Here is a 19,687-nt window from a genome sequence, read left to right on the forward strand (position 1 = left end):
AATGTATTACTTCCTGGTAAAACATGTTATAAATAAATTACAGGAATGATGATAGTGCCCTTTATATTCATGCAAAGTTTCTCTATTCCCCAGCCACCCTCATCACCTCCTTAAAGGCAATAATATTAAAATTAACCAAAATCTACAGGTTTGACATGGTAATGACACACTGCATTTTATTCTACACTAACAACCACTGGAGAGCACTTATTTGTAAGGTTTTCACTGTAAGTGTTTGTTGATCTTTTGATTGCATTGGGCAGCAGCAGCTGTAATTGTTGTGGGCGCCCAAATGGTTTTGGTATACCTACACTATGTAGAGGGGAGGAATCAGTGGGGAGAGCCACCGGATGAAGAGATCCTGTGTAGCGCACACAATGGAGGGTGAAGATTCAAAAATAATTTTGAATGGTAATGTACCTTAAAAAGATGGGAGACTTACAACTGTACTCACGTGATTCTAGTGATAGAATCAATAACAGGGAACGTAGATGACCCTGTGTGATGTGGACCGACAGGTTATTAGCTAGTAAAAATAGCTGACATAAAGCAAACAGGCTAAAAATATATCAGGAGCAGCCTGTGAGTGGGAGTGGTAATATTAGTCTTTGTAAGACAGGTAGATTCACAGTTTGGCTTGTATGGATATAAGATGCACCTTATATTACTGCATGTTCTTTGCAAGTATGGAGGGATAGACATTCAATACTAATTTTGGTAGTTTAAAGTGCTGAGAAAAAGTTAATCTGTGCGTGTGTGTGTGTATATATAAAAATATCACTTGTTGGCACATTCAGATGTCTTAGACAGGTCTGCAACCCTGCTTTTCACCATTATCACCTAGCATACAGTGCTTCCACTGCAGCAAGGGATTCTGGGAAATGACATGCAAATGAGCACACAGTGTCACCTTTTGTCTGAAGTATGTGTGTATATATATATATATATATATATATATATATATATATATATATATATATATATATATATATATATATATATATATATATATTTATACACACACACACACACACACACACTGCTGCACAGGGGGTTGGGATAGGTTTCAGTCACAGATAACATTCCAGGATGCACTGTTTTTAAGTTAAACCTTTCTTGCTTTATCCATTGTAGTGCCGCGACGTCGCGGCAAAACAAATGCATTGCCGCCGTCTTGTGTGCTTATAGTAAGCGCGACGCAACGGATTGGTCGCGATCGCTGGAAGTCATCTCTATTTGATTTTGCAGCGACTGTCGCCTGACTGTCGTCGTCACCGGCACTATAAGTGTAGCCTAACACCGCCGGAAGAAGAGATCAGTGTATCTCGAAAGCTCACACAAATAAAAGCATTTCGTTGGGCACAGAGCGGTATCGTCTATTTGTATAGGTGAGGAGTGACCTTGGCAAGTCACTTTATCTTGCTGTGCCTCAGGCACCAAAAACATAGATTGTAAGCTCCACAGAGCAGGGACTGTGTCTGCAAAATGTCTCTGTAAAGCGCTACGTAACACTAGCAGCGCTATAATATATATATATATATATATATATATATATATATATTTATATATATATAATCAAAAAATAAACTTACATATATATACATATATATACATACATATACATATATTTTTTATATATATATATATAATAGCCATGTTAGTCCAGTTGCGATAGTGCAAAATAAAGTACTTCAGTACTTTTTTATTTGGACAAACAATTTATGACATAGGACAAGCTTTCAAGAGTTCTCCTCTCTTCCTCAGGTCAGCAATACAGATTAACAAAGGAATCTATGGGTAAAACAAGCAGAACCCCCCCCCCCCATATTTAAAAAAAAAATGTAGATAAAGTAGGGTGAGAAAGTGTTTGAAGACATGGAAAGGTAATACAATGGTGACAAGGAAACAACATGGAGGGGGAAGGGGATGTGGGGGGGGGAGGGAATGTGTGGATAAGAATATCGTCAGAGGCAGGCAGGACAATTACAAACAATTGTGATAGTGTGTGAGAAACACCATATCCGCATTAAGTCCTCTTGTTTTGGTGTCAAAGAGTCTTATCATTTTGAGTACAAATGTTTTCCGTTCTTGGGTGCGTTTAAACATTCCATTGAGGGTTTTGGTTTTTAAATCATTTATGGAATGATCTAGTAGTGAGAAATGATGTCCCACAGGTGAGCAGTATCTTCCTTCTTCGTGGTGTAGTATAGAGTGTCTGTGCATATTCATTTTGCCTTGAAGCTTTTGGCTGGTTTCACCAAAAGCGAAACGTTGGTGAAACCAGCAATGATTATTAAAGTATAATTTCTGCTTGGGGGGGAGAAAAAAAAAAGAATAAAAGTTCCCCTATGTAGCGGGGGATATATGGAATTGAGCCGCGTTAATGTCAGCTTCAGGGATCCCTGAACCCTGAGATATATATCTCTAAAGGGGCTGCTATGGGCACACAATATAGGAAGCCGTGACCCAATCTTTTGTGATTTTAATTTTAAATCAAATTTAGATATTGGCAGCATTTTGCAGGTAAGTATTTCGGGAAGCAGGGGTCCCCAAAGCTAAAATGAAATTCGGTCTAGCTCCAGAGACCCCTGCTTCCCACTTAGGGGGAAATCCTTTTTTCTTTAAAGGAAAAGTTGCTTTAAGGTTTTTTAGAGCAGCAATAAAGGGGCAGTCCCACAAATCAGTTTAAATAGGAATAACTGATTTGAATCTAAGGAAGCCAATCACCCATAAACTAGCTGTTTTATTTATTTGCATCTAAATGAATATCTCTTTTCTCCAGGATGCAGAATTCAAGCATAACCACTACCCATGTTTGTTTGGCTACTGATGGCTTTATAATTATATACAAACGATGGACTACAAAGACAACAATTCTTTCGTTTTGAGAACTTACAAATTGTCTCATGTATTTACTTAAGAAATATTTTACCATGAGAACAAGCATTGTACACATCATTACCTCTTGTCTTCAAGTGTGTCATGGGTGAAGAATATTGTGATTAATACATTAATACAATTGCAAACATTTAAAGTATGACATAAGCGGTAGAAACAGGTGGTGGTATTGGGAGACTCTGGTAAATTGTTCCAGAAGTCTGGTGCCCAGTAAGAGAAGGAAGAGCGACCGCTTACTTTATTGAACCATGGAACTGTAAGCAGACCACAGTAGGCTGAACTTGGGTGATAAGAGCTTGTCCACAAAGTATTTGAAAGTTAGACATGAAAAATGGACTTTGCGTCTAGATTCAAGGGATTACCAATCCCAGTCCTATTAACATATCGCAATGACGGGTGTTGTAGTCACGAGACAAAACGGCACGATGTGTTTGTATATAGTCTTCATAAAAGGTAAACAGCGCAAAAAAACTCCCCTCGGATGATAAAGTGATGATCAAAACAGGAATCTGGTAAGATGCAGCAGGTACTCTCACTGTAGTATATAAGGGAGAGAAAAAGGCAAATATAGTGCAACACAATTTATTACAAAAAGTAAAACTGGCGATTTGACCACTCTGGGTCCTGTAGTGCTGGCGAGCGTCACGCTGAATGAAAGACTGACCGGCGTTCACCAGTGTATTACTTCCATGTTATCACTAAACAACATTAAATACTGTGACGATCAGGGTTGACTAGACTACCAGGGATCGTAGAATCACCTGACATAACCCAATAGTTTAATAAAGCGGAGTTTATTTAGCTGGAGCCAACAGTAACTCAACCAGTACATAAAACAACAACACCTTACTGGCACATGGGGTTAATGGGGAGCAGTCTTAACATCATTCAAAAGATAAAATCTAATGTTGCTTTGAAAACATTAATTATTTCATGTAAAATGACAATCTCCATGTTTCCTTTTGGGAAGTGCATAGCCACAGAGAGCTTCACTGTGATGGGAAGGCTGCAGAAAGGAGGTGCTGCCACTATGTGACGCATCAAAATGCTCACAATGCTCACCATGACCAGCGTGTGCAGTATATTAGAAAAGTAAAATATCGTTAACTGTGGACATCTGCAGTGCTGACTGTTTTCAACTTAAGGGTGCATCGCCTCCTGTACAATTTAAAAAAAAAACCTTTTATTACGTCGAAGGTATTAGCAAGCAAGGATAGAACAACACGGCTGCCATCAACTTTACTACATATGGGCAAGCCAATTTGGAAGGCAACTTCTATATGCATTCCAATGACTAGATGTAGTCCAGCTGCCTTGTTTCCTTTTATTTTAAATATTTGCTGATGAAGATATCCACACTGACTAAGACTGTTCTTCCAAGCTTAGGAAATGAACAACTGTGTGCCATTTCACCCTTTGCTATCAGAGGGGCTTCTAACACATTGCAAAGCGAAGAACTAGAGACACGATCTTTGCTTGTCACCTTAATCATCGGGCTGGGTGTCTTCTACATTTATTTATTTATAAAATGTTTTATCAGGAAGTAATACATTTGAGAGTTGCCTCTCGTTTTCAAGTATGTCCTGTGCATAGAGTTATGATGACAAATACATGGTTACAAATACATTGTTACATTAAGTGAGCAGGGTTATACATTATTTACAAGACATTTCATGCACAGTAAGAGATAATATATGTTATAGGCGTTTGTAACAGTTACAGACCAGATTAAAACGTGAGACAGCATTTGGTAAAAATGTTACACACTTTGGATTAAAATCATTTGACTGAGTACTTTGGGGTGCAAAATTCATTTACTACTTTGGTAAATGTAAAAAAGCCAATGTATTAGATCTATTACTGTACAGTTATTATTGGCCAAGACTGTTTCCATTGTTATAATAATGTGCATACTTGATTCCTACTGTACGTTCATTTATTTTGCCTTTTATCATAGAAACCAACTTTTTCTGTGCCCTTTTTGTTTCTTTTGATATAATTTGAAGTGTATATTTGTGCTTTGGCATTACTTAGATTTCTTGGAATAGTAGTAAGAAAACAATGTGCTTGATATTGAAGCCATTTTCATTGCTGTTGGACTGAAGTATCTGTTTCAGATCTCCACATCACGTTCCTGAAATGCTTAGGAGTTAAAGCACAGGACAGACTGCCTGCCTGCTCTGATAACCATAGAAGTACAATGGGGATTGGAGGTCAAGGGGTTGGACAAACAAAGGGATATCTATATGGACAAAAAGTTTTTTAGCCTTGTAGGGGTCCATGTTAAAATGGATTAGACATAAAGAGTAACATTTGCATGTCATTACCCAGAATCCCTGGCTGCAGTGGAAGCATTGTATGCTGATCGATAATGGACAAAGACAGGGATGCAGACCAGTCTAAGAAATGCATATGTTTCTGCAAGTGGTATTTCTATTTTCTATAGCCTTTTTTAAAAAAAAAAAAGGAAACTAAAGAGAGGAAACACATTTTATAGTACATATGCATTTTTTTGTGATGTATTATATTCTAGGCAAAGAGTATTGTTGCCTGATATTTTGATATGTTGGAATAGATTGCCGTTCAGTGTGGTATAATTGTCCAGTGGCACAAGACATCTGTGACCTTCCTTTGTGATTACAACAGCGCTATAAACTCCTAGAATACATTACAAGTACTAATTCATCTTGCTGAGGTCATACTAAAGGTGCATTCTCTCTTGTGGTGTCATATTAGATTTTCAAACAAATCATACAGTATAAGATATCTACGCATTCAATATTCTAGTGAAACCCATGGGAAGAAAAAAAGCATTATGCATTTTCTGACGGCCACGTTCAAGATTTACCACCACATTATTAATTGCCCTTATTTTTGTGTCACTGGCAGAGTTAGTTGCAAAGTATTATTGTACGGTGACCCTTACCATGGACAGGTGTATTAGAGAGTAGATTTGACTATTAGGACAGCATCTGAACGAACAATAAAGAAGTCTTCGTTAGTACTTTCTGGTCTACTTTTTAATTGTTAAATATTGTAACCCATTTTTAGTTGGCACTGACTGTTTACATTTCTTTACAGGAAAACTTCCAATCAATTTTAAATACAGGAAAACAATACAAGGGCATCAAAAGTAAACATACAGAAATACGGCTTTTGCCGTATTCCTGGCTTCATACCACTTAGGTGTAGATTCATTAGTGGTCTTGATGCACACACTGCACTCGGTGACAGGGTGGTTTAATCCTTAGTGTTTGCAAGAACATTAAAATGTGTCCTTCGATGAGATCCATTTTAAAGTAGCAGTTTTATATAGGACCAAATTGAACTAATGACAGAGTATGTTTACAATAATAAATCATGGTGATTAATGCCTAAACAATAGATCCTTGAGATAGTTAACAGAGAAGATACCAGTAGCAGCATTTAGAGTTGACCTACCAGAATGATTAATGAAGCTATAGACATTGCATTTATAAAGGGGAAAAAAGCAAAGAACGGTGGGTAGCCGGGTTGGTCCTTTCTTCCATGTAGTAACAAAGGACGGAGAGGAGTAGGTGGCCCAATAAAATGTATCATACCACCTACTCTCTCCTTTGTTTCTACTTTATGTAGTAACAATGATTCAATAAATTTAAGCTGGTAATAGTGAATGCAACAATACTGAATGCCCCTGCAACAAATGGTCACATCAGTGGCCTGGTCATGGGTTGTGATATAACATGTGTTTCTTTGTTTTTAGCTTATGACATTACGAGGTTCTGTACTGGAAGATGCTATTCCGTCAACTGCCAAACATGGCACAGCCAGAGGCCTGCCACTGAAAGAAGTACTTGAGCATATTGTTCCTGAGCTGAATGTACAGTGCCTCCGACTTGCCTTCAACACTCCGAAAGTTACTGAACAACTCATGAAACTGGACGAACAAGGGGTATGCTTTGCATTTTACTTCCACCGCATATGGCACTTTGGAAATTTGTTGCAGTATCAACCCATTCAGCCAAGATACAAAAGGGTCTAACCGTTGGTAATGTATACCTGCATTACAATAACTTGGTTCTTAATGTTCTGCAAAGAGCACTGCTTGGCACAGGGACACACAGGAAATGTATTAGTTTATCTCCAGGTTGTTCATGCCAACTCCTACTGTATATTATCTAATTTTCTGCTGACTATAGGCCAACATGCAATGTTCTACACAAAGCAATTGTTTTCCTAAATATGCAGAACAATGCTTTTCTTCAGTACATGTACAGCTGTGCCCACGCCTACACTGTAAGCACAGTTCATGCCGCTCCCCCTGCATATTGACACTGAAGTAACAATCCTCTCCAAAATACATATAAGCTGAGATCACATTACAAAACGGCCTTGTTCCCCAAGTGTAACCCTTATTTCTTTTTCAATAGCTCCTAAAGATTAAGGAGATATTGTGAACTTAAGTTTCTGCTAGTTCATTGTATCACCTGCATCTCTCGACCCTGATTTTCAATGTTTTGGTTCTCAGGAATGTAAAATAACCCCAAGATATTGAAAACTAGTTTCAGGGGGAGATGAAAGATTCAAAAAGTACCAACCAAAGAAATATGTTTCGAGTAGTACGGATTGCTTCTTTAAATTACTATTGGTCAGTATATTGATGATCAATATGACTGACGATGACGTCGGTAGCTTTTTGTTGATTAAAAAAAAAAAGTGAAACGTCTTGACAAGAATTTACATACGGTTTTAGATCTTTTAAACTACATATTTTTAGGATTTCAATATTTAAAAATGTGTAAACATCCAGACAAAGCTACACAATGGTGACTCCAAGATTGAATTCTTTAAGGGGGAGCTATTTGTTGTTATTATTGATCCTATTGAGTTTATAGGAGAACAAATTTAGTCCTGCTGACAATGGTTTTACGTCAAACCTCTGGAAACCCTTAGAGAGTAATTCTATATAACCAGAAATGTTAGTTGAAGACTTTTTCACCTGAAAATCCATGTTGAAGTCTGTGGGGAAATTTGGACATGAGCGGCCGCGTTGGCATATATAGAATAAGGCCCTTATCTGTGACATGAAACTTTATGCTGTTTGGCACTTTAACGCAGGAGACATGAGCATTTCACAGCCCTCCTTAAGTTATTTTTTAAAATCACATTGCTTTATTAACTTACCATAATAGGTGCCTATGTTCTCCCATCCTGGGGTAATACAATGGATGACGTTGGATAAAAGGAAGGGCTTGGATAACCGTGGCTACTATTTAAAAATAAACAAAAGTGCACTAAAAGCTCCATTCACAGTTCATATAATGTGTACCATTTGCAAACTAGATCCAGGGAGGTGTGCCCAGGTCAAACATTTCTAATGTGATTCAGCAGAGGGAGAAGTCGTACCTTCATCAAAACTGCCGGTGTCAATAAATACTAAGCTGTTAGTAATTATATGAGCACTGGTAATTTTATATGCCACTTTCTACTTTTACGTTTGATGGGTATAGGAATTTCTAGTAAATGGTATGAATTAGCTCTTTAAATCACTTTGAGGGGCTTGGGAGTATTTAGTACTATTAGATTTCTATGAAGCACTTTCTTTTTTCCTGAAAACATTTAGTATACCTAATACAGCTTTGTGTTGTTGTCTAAGTGCATATGTTGTAGTGTTTTCAAAGGTTTGCAGCCCTACAATGAACGTGTGTGTCTGTATGTCTTCTACGGGTCCTCACACCTGCCACATTCACCCCATTGTCCCGTCATACAGTGGTTTACTTTACAAATGGACTTTTAGTGCTCTATCCATTTTTTACATGGAGTCCTTAAAACTTTTACTTGCAGCATTACACAGTTTTTACAGATAGAGGCTGTATCATGTTATCCAGTAGAGTAGTATAACAGTAAGGAAACCCCGCTGCAGCTTAATATATGGATATGAGTACTTATGTACGGGAGAGGTGCAATTGGGTAAGTTAGTGAGAGAGAACAAAACAAAGAGAAGTAACCCAACTTGTAGCACTCAAACCCCTCTGCTGATTGGTATATGAATGAATTAAAATTAATCTTTAATGATCATAATATCTAAAATTATGGTGATTTAAAATAGATAGACTTTGGATACACGCTGATCCTATGTCGAGTGCTGGATGCTCTCTGGATCACTTATTAAAAGAAATAGTTGAGCATGATTGAATCAACTATCTGAAAGGGGTCTGGTATACAGATATCCCTTACTGACTAGGTATATAGGAGGAGTTATGGCAATAGCGATGTGTGCAAATGTCTCATATCTCAGAATTTTAAGTGATAACCTAACTCCTATAGCAAGTACTAAGCTTATAATTAGTTGTACTTAACAGCCTGTATAACTATTAGAGCGTTCCTATCCGTAGATACATGTAATAGTGAGCTACAGAGTATCGGCACTCAACAATAGTGTTATTGGTGTGTTTCTCCAATAACAAATATGGCCACCAGTACAAACGTGGTACTGTGCGGCAGAGTGAATGTGCTATTTGAGCTCTTTGCACTCCAGCTCTGATCACACACTAGAACTGCTGACTAAATTGGTCTAATGTTAAGGATATGTAATCAGTACTTCTGCAGTAGTAGATAAAAGTAGTTAGTCAGCGGTGTGGTAGTTTGTGTACCAATTGCCCATATTAATGAATGAGCACTAACCGCTATAGCCAAGTATTGTGAAAGTATTAGGAACTGACAGTTATTGTGCGGTGTGGTAGTTGGTACTGTATACCAAATGCCCATATTAATGAATGCGCTCATACCGCTATAACCCAGTCCTATGTACTACACCAGAATCTGTATAGCCAATACACTATATTTTGTCGTTTATACAAGTGAAAAGAACACTCATACCTAGTAGACCTAAAAACGGGAGACAACCACTACCCGTATACTGTGGTTATGGTCTCCTTCTGGCAGGAGCAAGAATCCAGCAGCTTATCGCCGTGCGAACAGAGTGCTGCCTCGTGTGTTTGATTCCTGCACGTGAATGGAAGTAGCCGATGCGCGCGTTTCGCGTATTAAAACACTTTCTCAAGGCGTCAGTCAGATAGTTGATTCAATCAAGCTCAACTATTTGTTTTAATAAGTGATCCAGGGTGCCTCCAGCACTCGACATAGGATCAGCGTGTGTCCAAAGTCTTGTCTATTTTAATAACCATTATTTTAGATATTATGATCATTAAAGATTAATTTTAATTCATTCATGTACCAATCAGCAGAGGGGTTTGAGTGCTACAAGTTGGGGTACTTCTCTTCGTTTTGTTCTCTATCCAGTAGAGTAGACAGAACAGAAGACAATAGGTTGATCTTCCACAGATCCCTTATAACACTGCACAGACAGGCTAGTAGAATAGATAGCAAGAATATAGTGCTTGTATTTCTAAAGGGAGTGGATTAAGGGGAGAACCCTGGTAATTGCACCCAATACTAGGATAGAACAATTACCTAAAATGCCCTATAGGCAAAACAATAAACTTTTATTAAATGTATATATAGACGCACATTAATACGACGCAATAGATCAGAAGGTGGTAAAAACAACTAAAATACCCATACAGGTGTTGTACTTATTTTTATTTGGTTTGCGCCTAGCCGCCATATGATTCACAGCATGTCTGGGGTTAAAGCACAATCAGTCCCTCAATACCCCTCGAGCGCTACTATTCGCTTTCCACACTGTCTATCACTATAGTGGAGCGTGATTGGGGAGTTCCCAAGCACCGCCTTCTAATACGTGTACAAATACGCTTCACCATGACTCAGTAGGGACCTCCTACCTTGAGAAAGCGCCAGCCCCCGAGCGCGAAACATACGTCGGGATGACGTCATCGCGTTGACGTCGGAGGTCACGGGTGAGATCGCTCCTTTTCTGGGGAGGGAGGGTGTCAGTTTGTGTACTGGAGGTCACTATTTGTAGCTGCTTTGCCATCTTATGTGCATCATATCGGCCTCTGCCGCTGCCTGAGGGTCTGGAGAGTGAGGACTGCATTGGATGTATTAGGTGACAGTGTAACTATTAGAACACTGCGCTGCACAGCTATATCGACCCTAATACAGGCTGCACCTCTCACGACTATCATTAAGCGAGGCAATTTCTTCCGGTATCACTATATCAATAGTACTGTACACACCCACTACACCCTCCCAGGTTTTAGGTGGTTTTCCCTGCCACATATCTATTAGCACCTACTGCTATCTGCATTTAGGCATAATTACTCCCACCACATACCACCCCTACCGGAGCTATCACAGGAGGACTTCATTTATGTAGTGGTATTATTGATATCTATCTAATCACTACCTCCTTATATACCCGTGCCTGTGTTTTAGTGGTTTTTACCACCTTCTGATCTATTGCGTCGTATTAATGTGCGTCTATATATACGTTTAATAAAAGTTTATTGTTTTGCCCATAGGGCATTTTAGGTAATTGTTCTATCCTAGTATTGGGTGCAATTACCAGGGTTCTCCCCTTAATCCACTCCCTTTAGAAATACAAGCACTATATTCTTGCTATCTATTCTACTAGCCTGTCTGTGCAGTGTTATAAGGGATCTGTGGAAGATCAACCTATTGTCTTCCTTTTTACTTGCTACGCCAGTACCATCCCTTTGCACCGGCTATACTATTTGCTATTTGGTGAGCGGTGTACTATTAGTTATTTCATAGACAGAACAGAAGTAAGGTAAATACTTAACTGAAGGATAGAAAGGTCCCTTTAGGCATTTTTTAAACCATAAGGTACAGAAGTGTTCCTGAGAGCTTGCACTCTATATTTAACCTTTAGTTAGCCATTAAATGTACAACTTCTGCCTTACTTTTGTTCTGTGTACAAATTGTACAGCTAAGCGTGGGACAAGGAAGTACTGAATCGGTGAACCCATTGAAACACGGTTGTTTTGTCCTGCAATGAATGGGCTACAAACATCAAATTATAACATTGCACAGTTAATATACTCATGACTAATCTTCCAGAGCAGGTTTATTTGTAGTTTTACATTGTGTGCATAGATTTGGTTGTGGTTCAGGGACATATTGCAAATACCCCCCTTCTCCTTTTCTCTATTAGCAAAGCCTCAACATATGTGCCAAGCATTGCTGAGAAGCATTCTTCTGCCATGTTACAAAGAAGTGAGATCATGTTCAAAGCACCATCACTTCCATATACCAAACATAATAACCACGCATTAAAAGACGACCAGACTTCTACTAATAATAGAATATTGGCTTTGGAAAATGGAAAGTACTATAAAAATACATCTAAAATATGTTAAATACCTAGCCATTTGCAGGCTGAAATGCTGGCAGCACACGTTATTGTTTGGACCTGCATGACGTAGGTAAGAAAGGAAAGATAGTACTAGGGACACCAGGATACACACTTAAAGGAGTGATGGTGTCTAAATCTGGAATTGAACACACAGGCTTTGGTATTGAAGCCAAGCACCTTAAATCCATAAGCCATATCTGCCTGTTCATCAAACCTTCAATGCACTTATTTGGCATGTATATGTGTTACACCCGCGCAGCAGTGATGTGGCTGTCACTTTTCCATTCCTAAGAACATTGACATCTGTGTCTCTTGTGTCCCCGGACTTGGCAGCTCTTGAAATTTTGCCAAATGTGATCATAGACTGGAAGGCCCCACAGTTCTTCATTGTTGCTCTAGCAAAACCAGCAGTGAACTGCAATTTTTGGAGCAAAGGCAACATGTATTATATATGTCATGATATTTGTTCTTCAGAGTTCACCTTTGATGAACTGAACTTGATATTGTTTTTTGAATTCTAAAAACTTATCACAGACAAAAGCCCCTGTTCTATATTATGTAATGTGTATTCCATATGTTCAAGAAGATTTTCGACCCGTTCATTTGGATAGAGTGAAGTCTTGTCCACTATAGGGAAGCAGCTTCACAGCCATATTAAATAGGGACAAAAAGAGCTCACAAACATTCCCATTTGGGACTGCATTCACGAAGATCCAATAAGGCGCATCGCAGATCGATCTGGCGGAAACTGCTATTCACGTCACCTCTGATTGAACCCAGTGAATCTCTCTCCCTAGTGCTTTGGATCCCAAAGCCATAAGTAGTAGCAGAGCGTTAACTTCGAGTTACACACCCGTAAAGAAATGGGATCCGCTCAGACCACTCATATAGGGATTCATGCCAATATCTTGGAAAGGGAATAGGGTTCTGAGAGTTATTTGGAGTGTATAATTGTATACAGCTGTTTTCTTCATGTCTTTACCAGCTGAATGACATCAGGAGTGGTTTACCACATGTCTGTGGCCTAGTAATTATAATGAAGCAGTTTATACAATGGTTCACCATTGTTCACCATTGTATATTAGATTCATGCATTGAGACTTTTCTTAAATGTATTTGAAGAGTTTCCAATATTTACCCATAAAAACCTGCTTATAACCAATAGAGAACTTGCTTCAGTGGGAGCAGACTTTCCTGTTGACTAGGGGTGGGCATTAATCCTGGCATGGATCTGTGGCATGGTGCAGAGCCCAGTTTATAGTGGCATTTACCAGCACAGTGAATATCTGCCCAGCAGACTTAACACTTTTATTGTTTCATACTGAGGCACAGGTTGCTAAAGTTTAAATGAGAAGTTTAATTTAAAAAGGAGCGGATCTCAGAACATGAACCTAGATCTCTCGCTACACAGATCACTGTGATTATTACCACAGCATTACTCCTCAGCATCATAGCTGTATCTCTGTATGGGTGACACAAGGTCCTAAAGGTACTCTATATTGCTATACACTGCTGAATGATTCTGACTTTTGAACATGAACTGCTATTTTTCAAACCCATATACTGCATCATTTTATTATTGTACTGATGCATATCTTTTTGGCAAAGGGGACATTTCGTTTTAAAACGATACTTAATAAAAACAGCTATTATGTATGTTTTATTATTTTATGTTGCCGCTTCTCATAAAACATTTTAGTTAAATAGTTTCCCAAGCCATATCATATGGGTAACTCCGACACATCAGATCTAAACTCCAACATATCAATCATCAAACAGACTTCAATGGATTCCAGTTGCTTTACATATGAGTGGAATATTGGTGGTGTTGCACCAAAACATTTGCTAGTGTAGCTGCCAAGGCCCAAAGATCCAGAGGAGTAAGATATGGGGACCCTGGCACCAGTGATACTTCAGTGGATAACGTCTGACATTGAGTGAAACTCCATTGAAACCGTAAACCCATACAGTACTGTAGATGCTAATATTGAAGTCACTGGCTGGAGGCCGTAACTCATTATTGTGCTGTCCTCTGACATCATCCTTTCATTTCTGTTGAAGCTGTACGCACCCTCCCAACCTCTTACATCCTGCACAAATTATTTTCCGTTCATCCTCCTTTTAGCAGAGAAATGGCCTGATTGTCCTACAATTATCTGAACCAAACTGGAGATTGCCACCTAGTTTACTGTGCAGAATAAATGACACATTACAGGTCAATTTAAACAAATATGCAATTCTCAGCAGTTCTCTAAATGGCTGCTTATTACGGTGATTCATTGCATGTAGTGTAGATATTTAACCCTTTTATTGGTATTGAAAGAAGGGATGGATGTGGGCAAAGTAGTTATTTAATAGAAATGTAAATACATTATAAAATTAGAAGGACTACTAAATGGATTCCAATTAAGGTGTAGATTAGGGGTGGCCAATTCCAGTCTTAAAGGGCCTCCAACAGGCCAGGTTTTAGGAATATCCTAATACAGCACAGGTGGCTCCGTCAGAATGGTGTAGATGTAACAATGTTTCTCAAGTGTAATAGTAAAGCACTTTAGGTTCTAGTGAAGATTTCATGTTTTAGCCTCAAATGGCGTATTTTTCGTTCTGTTATCTTTTAATACGTCAGCATGAACAGATAAATGTATTCTGATGCTTGAGGGCTTTTTTTCTCAATATATATGCAAGTAATTTGCTATCATTTTTAGTATTGGTTTTATATTTTCTTATGGAGATGTCCTGTCGGTGTGGACAAACATTAGGTGATCTTAGACAGTCATTTCGTAGGGAAACACCGATGTTGGGTCCAAACTGTCCAAAACTGACAATTACCATATTTGCCGTCTCTTACAGTAATTAATTAATTTTGAGCCTCTACAAATTCCAATAGAAACTGTTGCTGTAGGAATGGATGTTCCTGTTGGGTATTGTTCCTTTAGGAATGGATGTTTCTGTTGGGTATTGTTCCTGTAGGAATGGATGTTCCTGTTGGGTATTGTTGCTGTAGGAATGGATGTTCCTGTTGGGTATTGTTGCTGTAGGAATGGATGTTCCTGTTGGGTATTGTTGCTGTAGGAATGGATGTTCCTGTTGGGTATTGTTGCTGTAGGAATGGATGTTCCTGTTGGGTATTGTTGCTGTAGGAATGGATGTTCCTGTTGGGTATTGTTCCTGTAGGAATGGATGTTTCTGTTGGGTATTGTTGCTGTAGGAATGGATGTTCCTGTTGGGTATTGTTGCTGTTGGAATGGATGTTCCTGTTGGGTATTGTTGCTGTAGGAATGGATGTTCCTGTTGGGTATTGTTGCTGAGCGGGCACTGGGGATGGTCTGAACATAATTTTTTGCGTGACAATAATATGCAGATTGGGACTACTTTCACTTCTGTTGACAGAGAAACAACTTTGTGTGCTAGAGGTGTGTGTATAGTGATATAGCTCATAGCATTTTTTCACCGCTTCCCCAAACCTGCTACATGCGCCCAATTTTTTTTTTTTTATATATACACACAATATTAAAGCCAAAGACAAGGATTCTGGATGAGCTCACTCGATTTTTAGCTTGCTGTTTATTTTCATGTGTTTTTTTCCCTAGAGCTTTACACAGCTTCTGCAACTAAAGTTTAAGATAAGGAAGTCCAGAATCAGTGGATCTACAGTACTCAGATCCTTTTAGACCGTTTGAGAATGGTCACTGGCCACTGATTCTGCATTGTGAAGCAGCTAATGATTGCAAATCAGACACAATTATGATTATTCTTGGAAGACATTGCATTGGATAATTCTCATTGTGTAGAGATGAAAATAATATTGACTGCTAACAGCTATGTCTTCTCACAGCTAAGCTACCAGCTAAAGGTCGGAATCATGTACTGCAAAGCAGGTCAGAGCACCGAGGAGGAAATGTATAATAACGAGGCAGCAGGACCAGCCTTCGAAGAATTTCTCCAGCTCTTGGGAGAAAGGGTACGACTTAAAGGATTTGAGAAGTACAAAGCTCAACTGGATACCAAAAGTAAGAATAAATTATTCCGGTGTATAATGCTAAATAATGCTAAAGAACAATGCTATGTTCAATAGAAAATGTAGCATTAATGGGAAATTAACATTTTAAATGGTTTAACCCTTACAATGCCCTAATGACGTACCTGGTACAACATGGACCCTGTCACGTCAGAGGCCTTTGACATACCAGGATAGGCACATCCTATATACTTGCTATTTTCTAGGGGGTGATCGGGCTGACCTCTTAAATCGAGCGGCCAGCCCGATCAGAATGGAATCCAGGCACCAGTTGCAGGCGTCATCACCCAGAAGCGATCCCATGACTCGCAGGTTGGTGCTGCCTGATTCCCGGCACTATAAATTAAACCAATGCATCCAATCCACCATTACCACTTCTCCACTGTCCAGTTTTGACATTGTTCTGTAGTTTCTGTTGATAAACAATAAATATAGTTTAAATAGGTATAGCTGTGGGGTTATGAGGAAAGAGGAACTTTAAGGGGAATAGGATATTATATAACCTTATTAATTCACAATGTATGATGTTTTAACTGACCAGTATCATATTACTGTAGTTTTCAGGAAGTTGGTTGTTCACAACAAAGGACACCGGAGTTTTAGAAAATACAGATGTGATTTATTCAGTTGTTTGTTCCTCTCTTGGGATGTAACCATGTGACACCATGGCGGCTCTAGGTCCCCTGAGCCAAGGGTGCTTGGCTCCAGTCCTTAAGCCCCTGCTTCAGCACAGGTGGCTCAATTAGTCTCTGCTTCAGAAGCTGGGATATCCTGAAAACCTGACCTGTTGGGGGAGCTTAACGATTGGAGTTGAGCACTCTGCCCTAGGCAGTAGTTTGAAAGGAGCCCTAACCCACAATGTTCTGCACCTTTTCTGTGGCAATATTTTTCTAAGCGTATGACTGGGAAAGAGCTGGTGAGAGAAGCACTGCCTGAGATCCACTGCATACCAGGTTCTACCCGCAGCTGCATTAGAAAAATGTTTAATAAAGCATGTAGATCCAGCAAAAGACATAAGAGCCTGTGTGTGGGGCTCTTTCATCTGTCGGACACTATGGGGTTGCCTAATGGTAGATTCACTTCTGCCATGAGAGTCCCCTCCTTTAGCGCTTATACCCCATCAATATGTTCCTAAAAGCAGACTGACCGTGACCGACACAAGGATGCAAGCAATCATTAAACCATTTTCCCAGCACATAATTACCTGAACAGAAAGCAGCAGGAATGAGCTCTGGCCCATTCATCATGTTTGTGCTACCTCCCTTCCATGAAGGTTATTATTTTAGTAAGAGTATTTTACTGTATTTACACACAGTTTAAATTCATAGAACCACGCATAAAGAAAAACATTCGGTATCTCAATTTTCTAAATGAACAGAGATATTTTAGGAAGACGTTTGTGAAATGCACCACAGAAGTGTTGCTTTAATATGGGCTGCAGCTCTTCATAGGCACAGGGTTCTACATCTCACAACAGATTGAATGCAACACCATGTATTCTAAGGCCACGTTTATAGCGACAGGAACGCGACCGATGATGTCACTTGTCGCCGTCACCACTGGCGAAAGTTGAGCTTTACGTTTGAGCAACGTCGCTGGCGACAAGGTAAGTGACGTCATGAAGGGGGAGGGCAGAGTGTAATAGGCGCTCTGTGATTGGTTTAGCGACAGTCACATGTGGCGACTGTCTCTCCCAAAATCAAATTTCACTGGCTTCCAAATTTTTTGGCGCACCGTCACGCCTACTATAAGTGCATGCGACGGATTCAATGTATTTGTTTTGTCGCGCCGTTGCCAGGCACTATAAGCGCAGCCCACTGGCAGCAAAGTGGTAAGATGTTTGCACATACTTAACGGCTCATGTGGGAAGACCGCTGCAAGTATATGGGTCAAATGTTCTAGATTCGAGCGGGCTAAGGCGAAGATCTTTGTAGCATAGAAAGCAGGCTGTGTATCGAGCTCCTAAAATAGATTTTAAAACTGATTCCAAGAAAGTCCTATACCATGTGGCACCTTTTAATGGTGTAGGTATTTTGGCAGATTTCTCTTGATTTCACCTTATCTCTTTCAAAGTGTTGTGGGGAATGTGCCACAAGATACAATGGAAAGAAATGGGGATGAATGCAATCCTCAATATGATTTATCGGTTCTTTTGGCCCAGCATAGATTTTGTTCCATCAGTAGACTCCTGCACTGCCTGTTCTGTTTATCCATAAGTAATCTAATATGTGTTTATCAGTTGCTTCCCTAGCCAAACATTATTCCCAAGTCAGAGGACCGTAAACCCCATGATCATAAAAGGCCATTTTCATGAGTCTGTGTCTTTTAACAAAGAAATAAGTAGGAAAACAGTTGTGCTTTCCCTAGTTCTAGCAGTTAATAAATGAATGCCTAGCAAAAAAGTCTCCCCCCTCCTCCCCCTCCCCTCCCATCTGTCTACTAACTCGAGACCACCATCACAAAGAAATGCTTTTGATTCATTGTTCCAGAAACTATTTCCTGGCATGGAGCGGTGTTGATTCAGCATATTGAAAGTGAAGTTGATTGTGGGACTGGATCTGCAGAGAGCTTTAACCATGGTTCAGCTCACATTTGGAGCTGTTAAACGTGGAGCCGTCATGTTTTTTCATTTGTCTTTCCTGGCAAACGTACAGCAGCTGTAAAATCTATTGTGCAGAAGTAGATGCACCGCTTTCATTCTGAACCAAAGCTTTACTGTGTGCATAACTGAGAACTCAAACTGACCAATTTCAGGTGTTTTTGTGTTTGTGTATATTTTCTATTATTTATGCAGAGCCAGCTATGTTCACAACACTTCACTGAACAGAACATTTACAAACGGGGAGCTATAGTGCAATATATGCTTTATAAATTAAATTATTCCTGGCTTGACAATCTTACAATGTAAAAGTCATTAGTCTACAGCTTTTTGACAGTACAGTACCTATATTTGTCTTTTTCTTGTGATAATAAAGCAGCAGTCCCGCTCCCCCTCCCCTTGCTCCCCTACCTTGCTCCCCCCCCCCACACACACTGAACTCTTGTTAGTGAAAACACCCCTGCTCAGATGGAAACTGATTGGGGGTCTGGTTTCCTGCTATATAGGGAAATGAAAATGGCCGTTGCTCACAAACTAGTAACTTTCCCATGGACACCTTATGGAAACAGTTTCAAAATATGTCATGTGTCCGGATTGCCGGGGGCTATCCAACATTTTAGGTCCGTTTGAGATATGCTAGGGAGCAATAAGCACCTAATGAGGTCCGAGGAATCCCCACATCCTGCAGTATCCCTTAGGTAATATCACACACAAATATTTACAGGGGCAACTCAAAGTAACTTTCCCATCCTGATGGCGCTGTGCTAGGTCCAGGACATGCATGAGAACAAGTGTTTTTATTCCTGGTAAAAAAAATAACAAATAAGCTCATATCCGGAAGGTCGTTTGATGAGAAATAATTTCCTGCTCTGTGACAGGAGATGCTAGATAAAAT

The 19,687-nt window shown here is 39.5% G+C and overlaps 1 protein-coding gene across 6 annotated transcripts in view; it reads left to right on the plus strand.

Annotated features, from left to right (window-relative positions):
• SIPA1L1 (signal induced proliferation associated 1 like 1) overlaps positions 1 to 19,687 on the plus strand; it is a 188,226-nt gene that overhangs the window by 120,807 nt on the left and 47,732 nt on the right. For all 6 annotated transcript variants that reach the window (XM_075614215.1, XM_075614221.1, XM_075614218.1 and 3 more), the window contains 2 exons: positions 6,641 to 6,829; positions 16,011 to 16,185. In XM_075614215.1, the coding sequence (XP_075470330.1) occupies positions 6,641 to 6,829; positions 16,011 to 16,185 (364 nt within the window). The remainder of the gene's footprint in view (positions 1 to 6,640; positions 6,830 to 16,010; positions 16,186 to 19,687) is intronic.

The sequence above is a fragment of the Ascaphus truei genome, chromosome 9 (assembly GCF_040206685.1).
Source record: "Ascaphus truei isolate aAscTru1 chromosome 9, aAscTru1.hap1, whole genome shotgun sequence".
Classification (NCBI taxonomy): domain Eukaryota; kingdom Metazoa; phylum Chordata; class Amphibia; order Anura; family Ascaphidae; genus Ascaphus; species Ascaphus truei.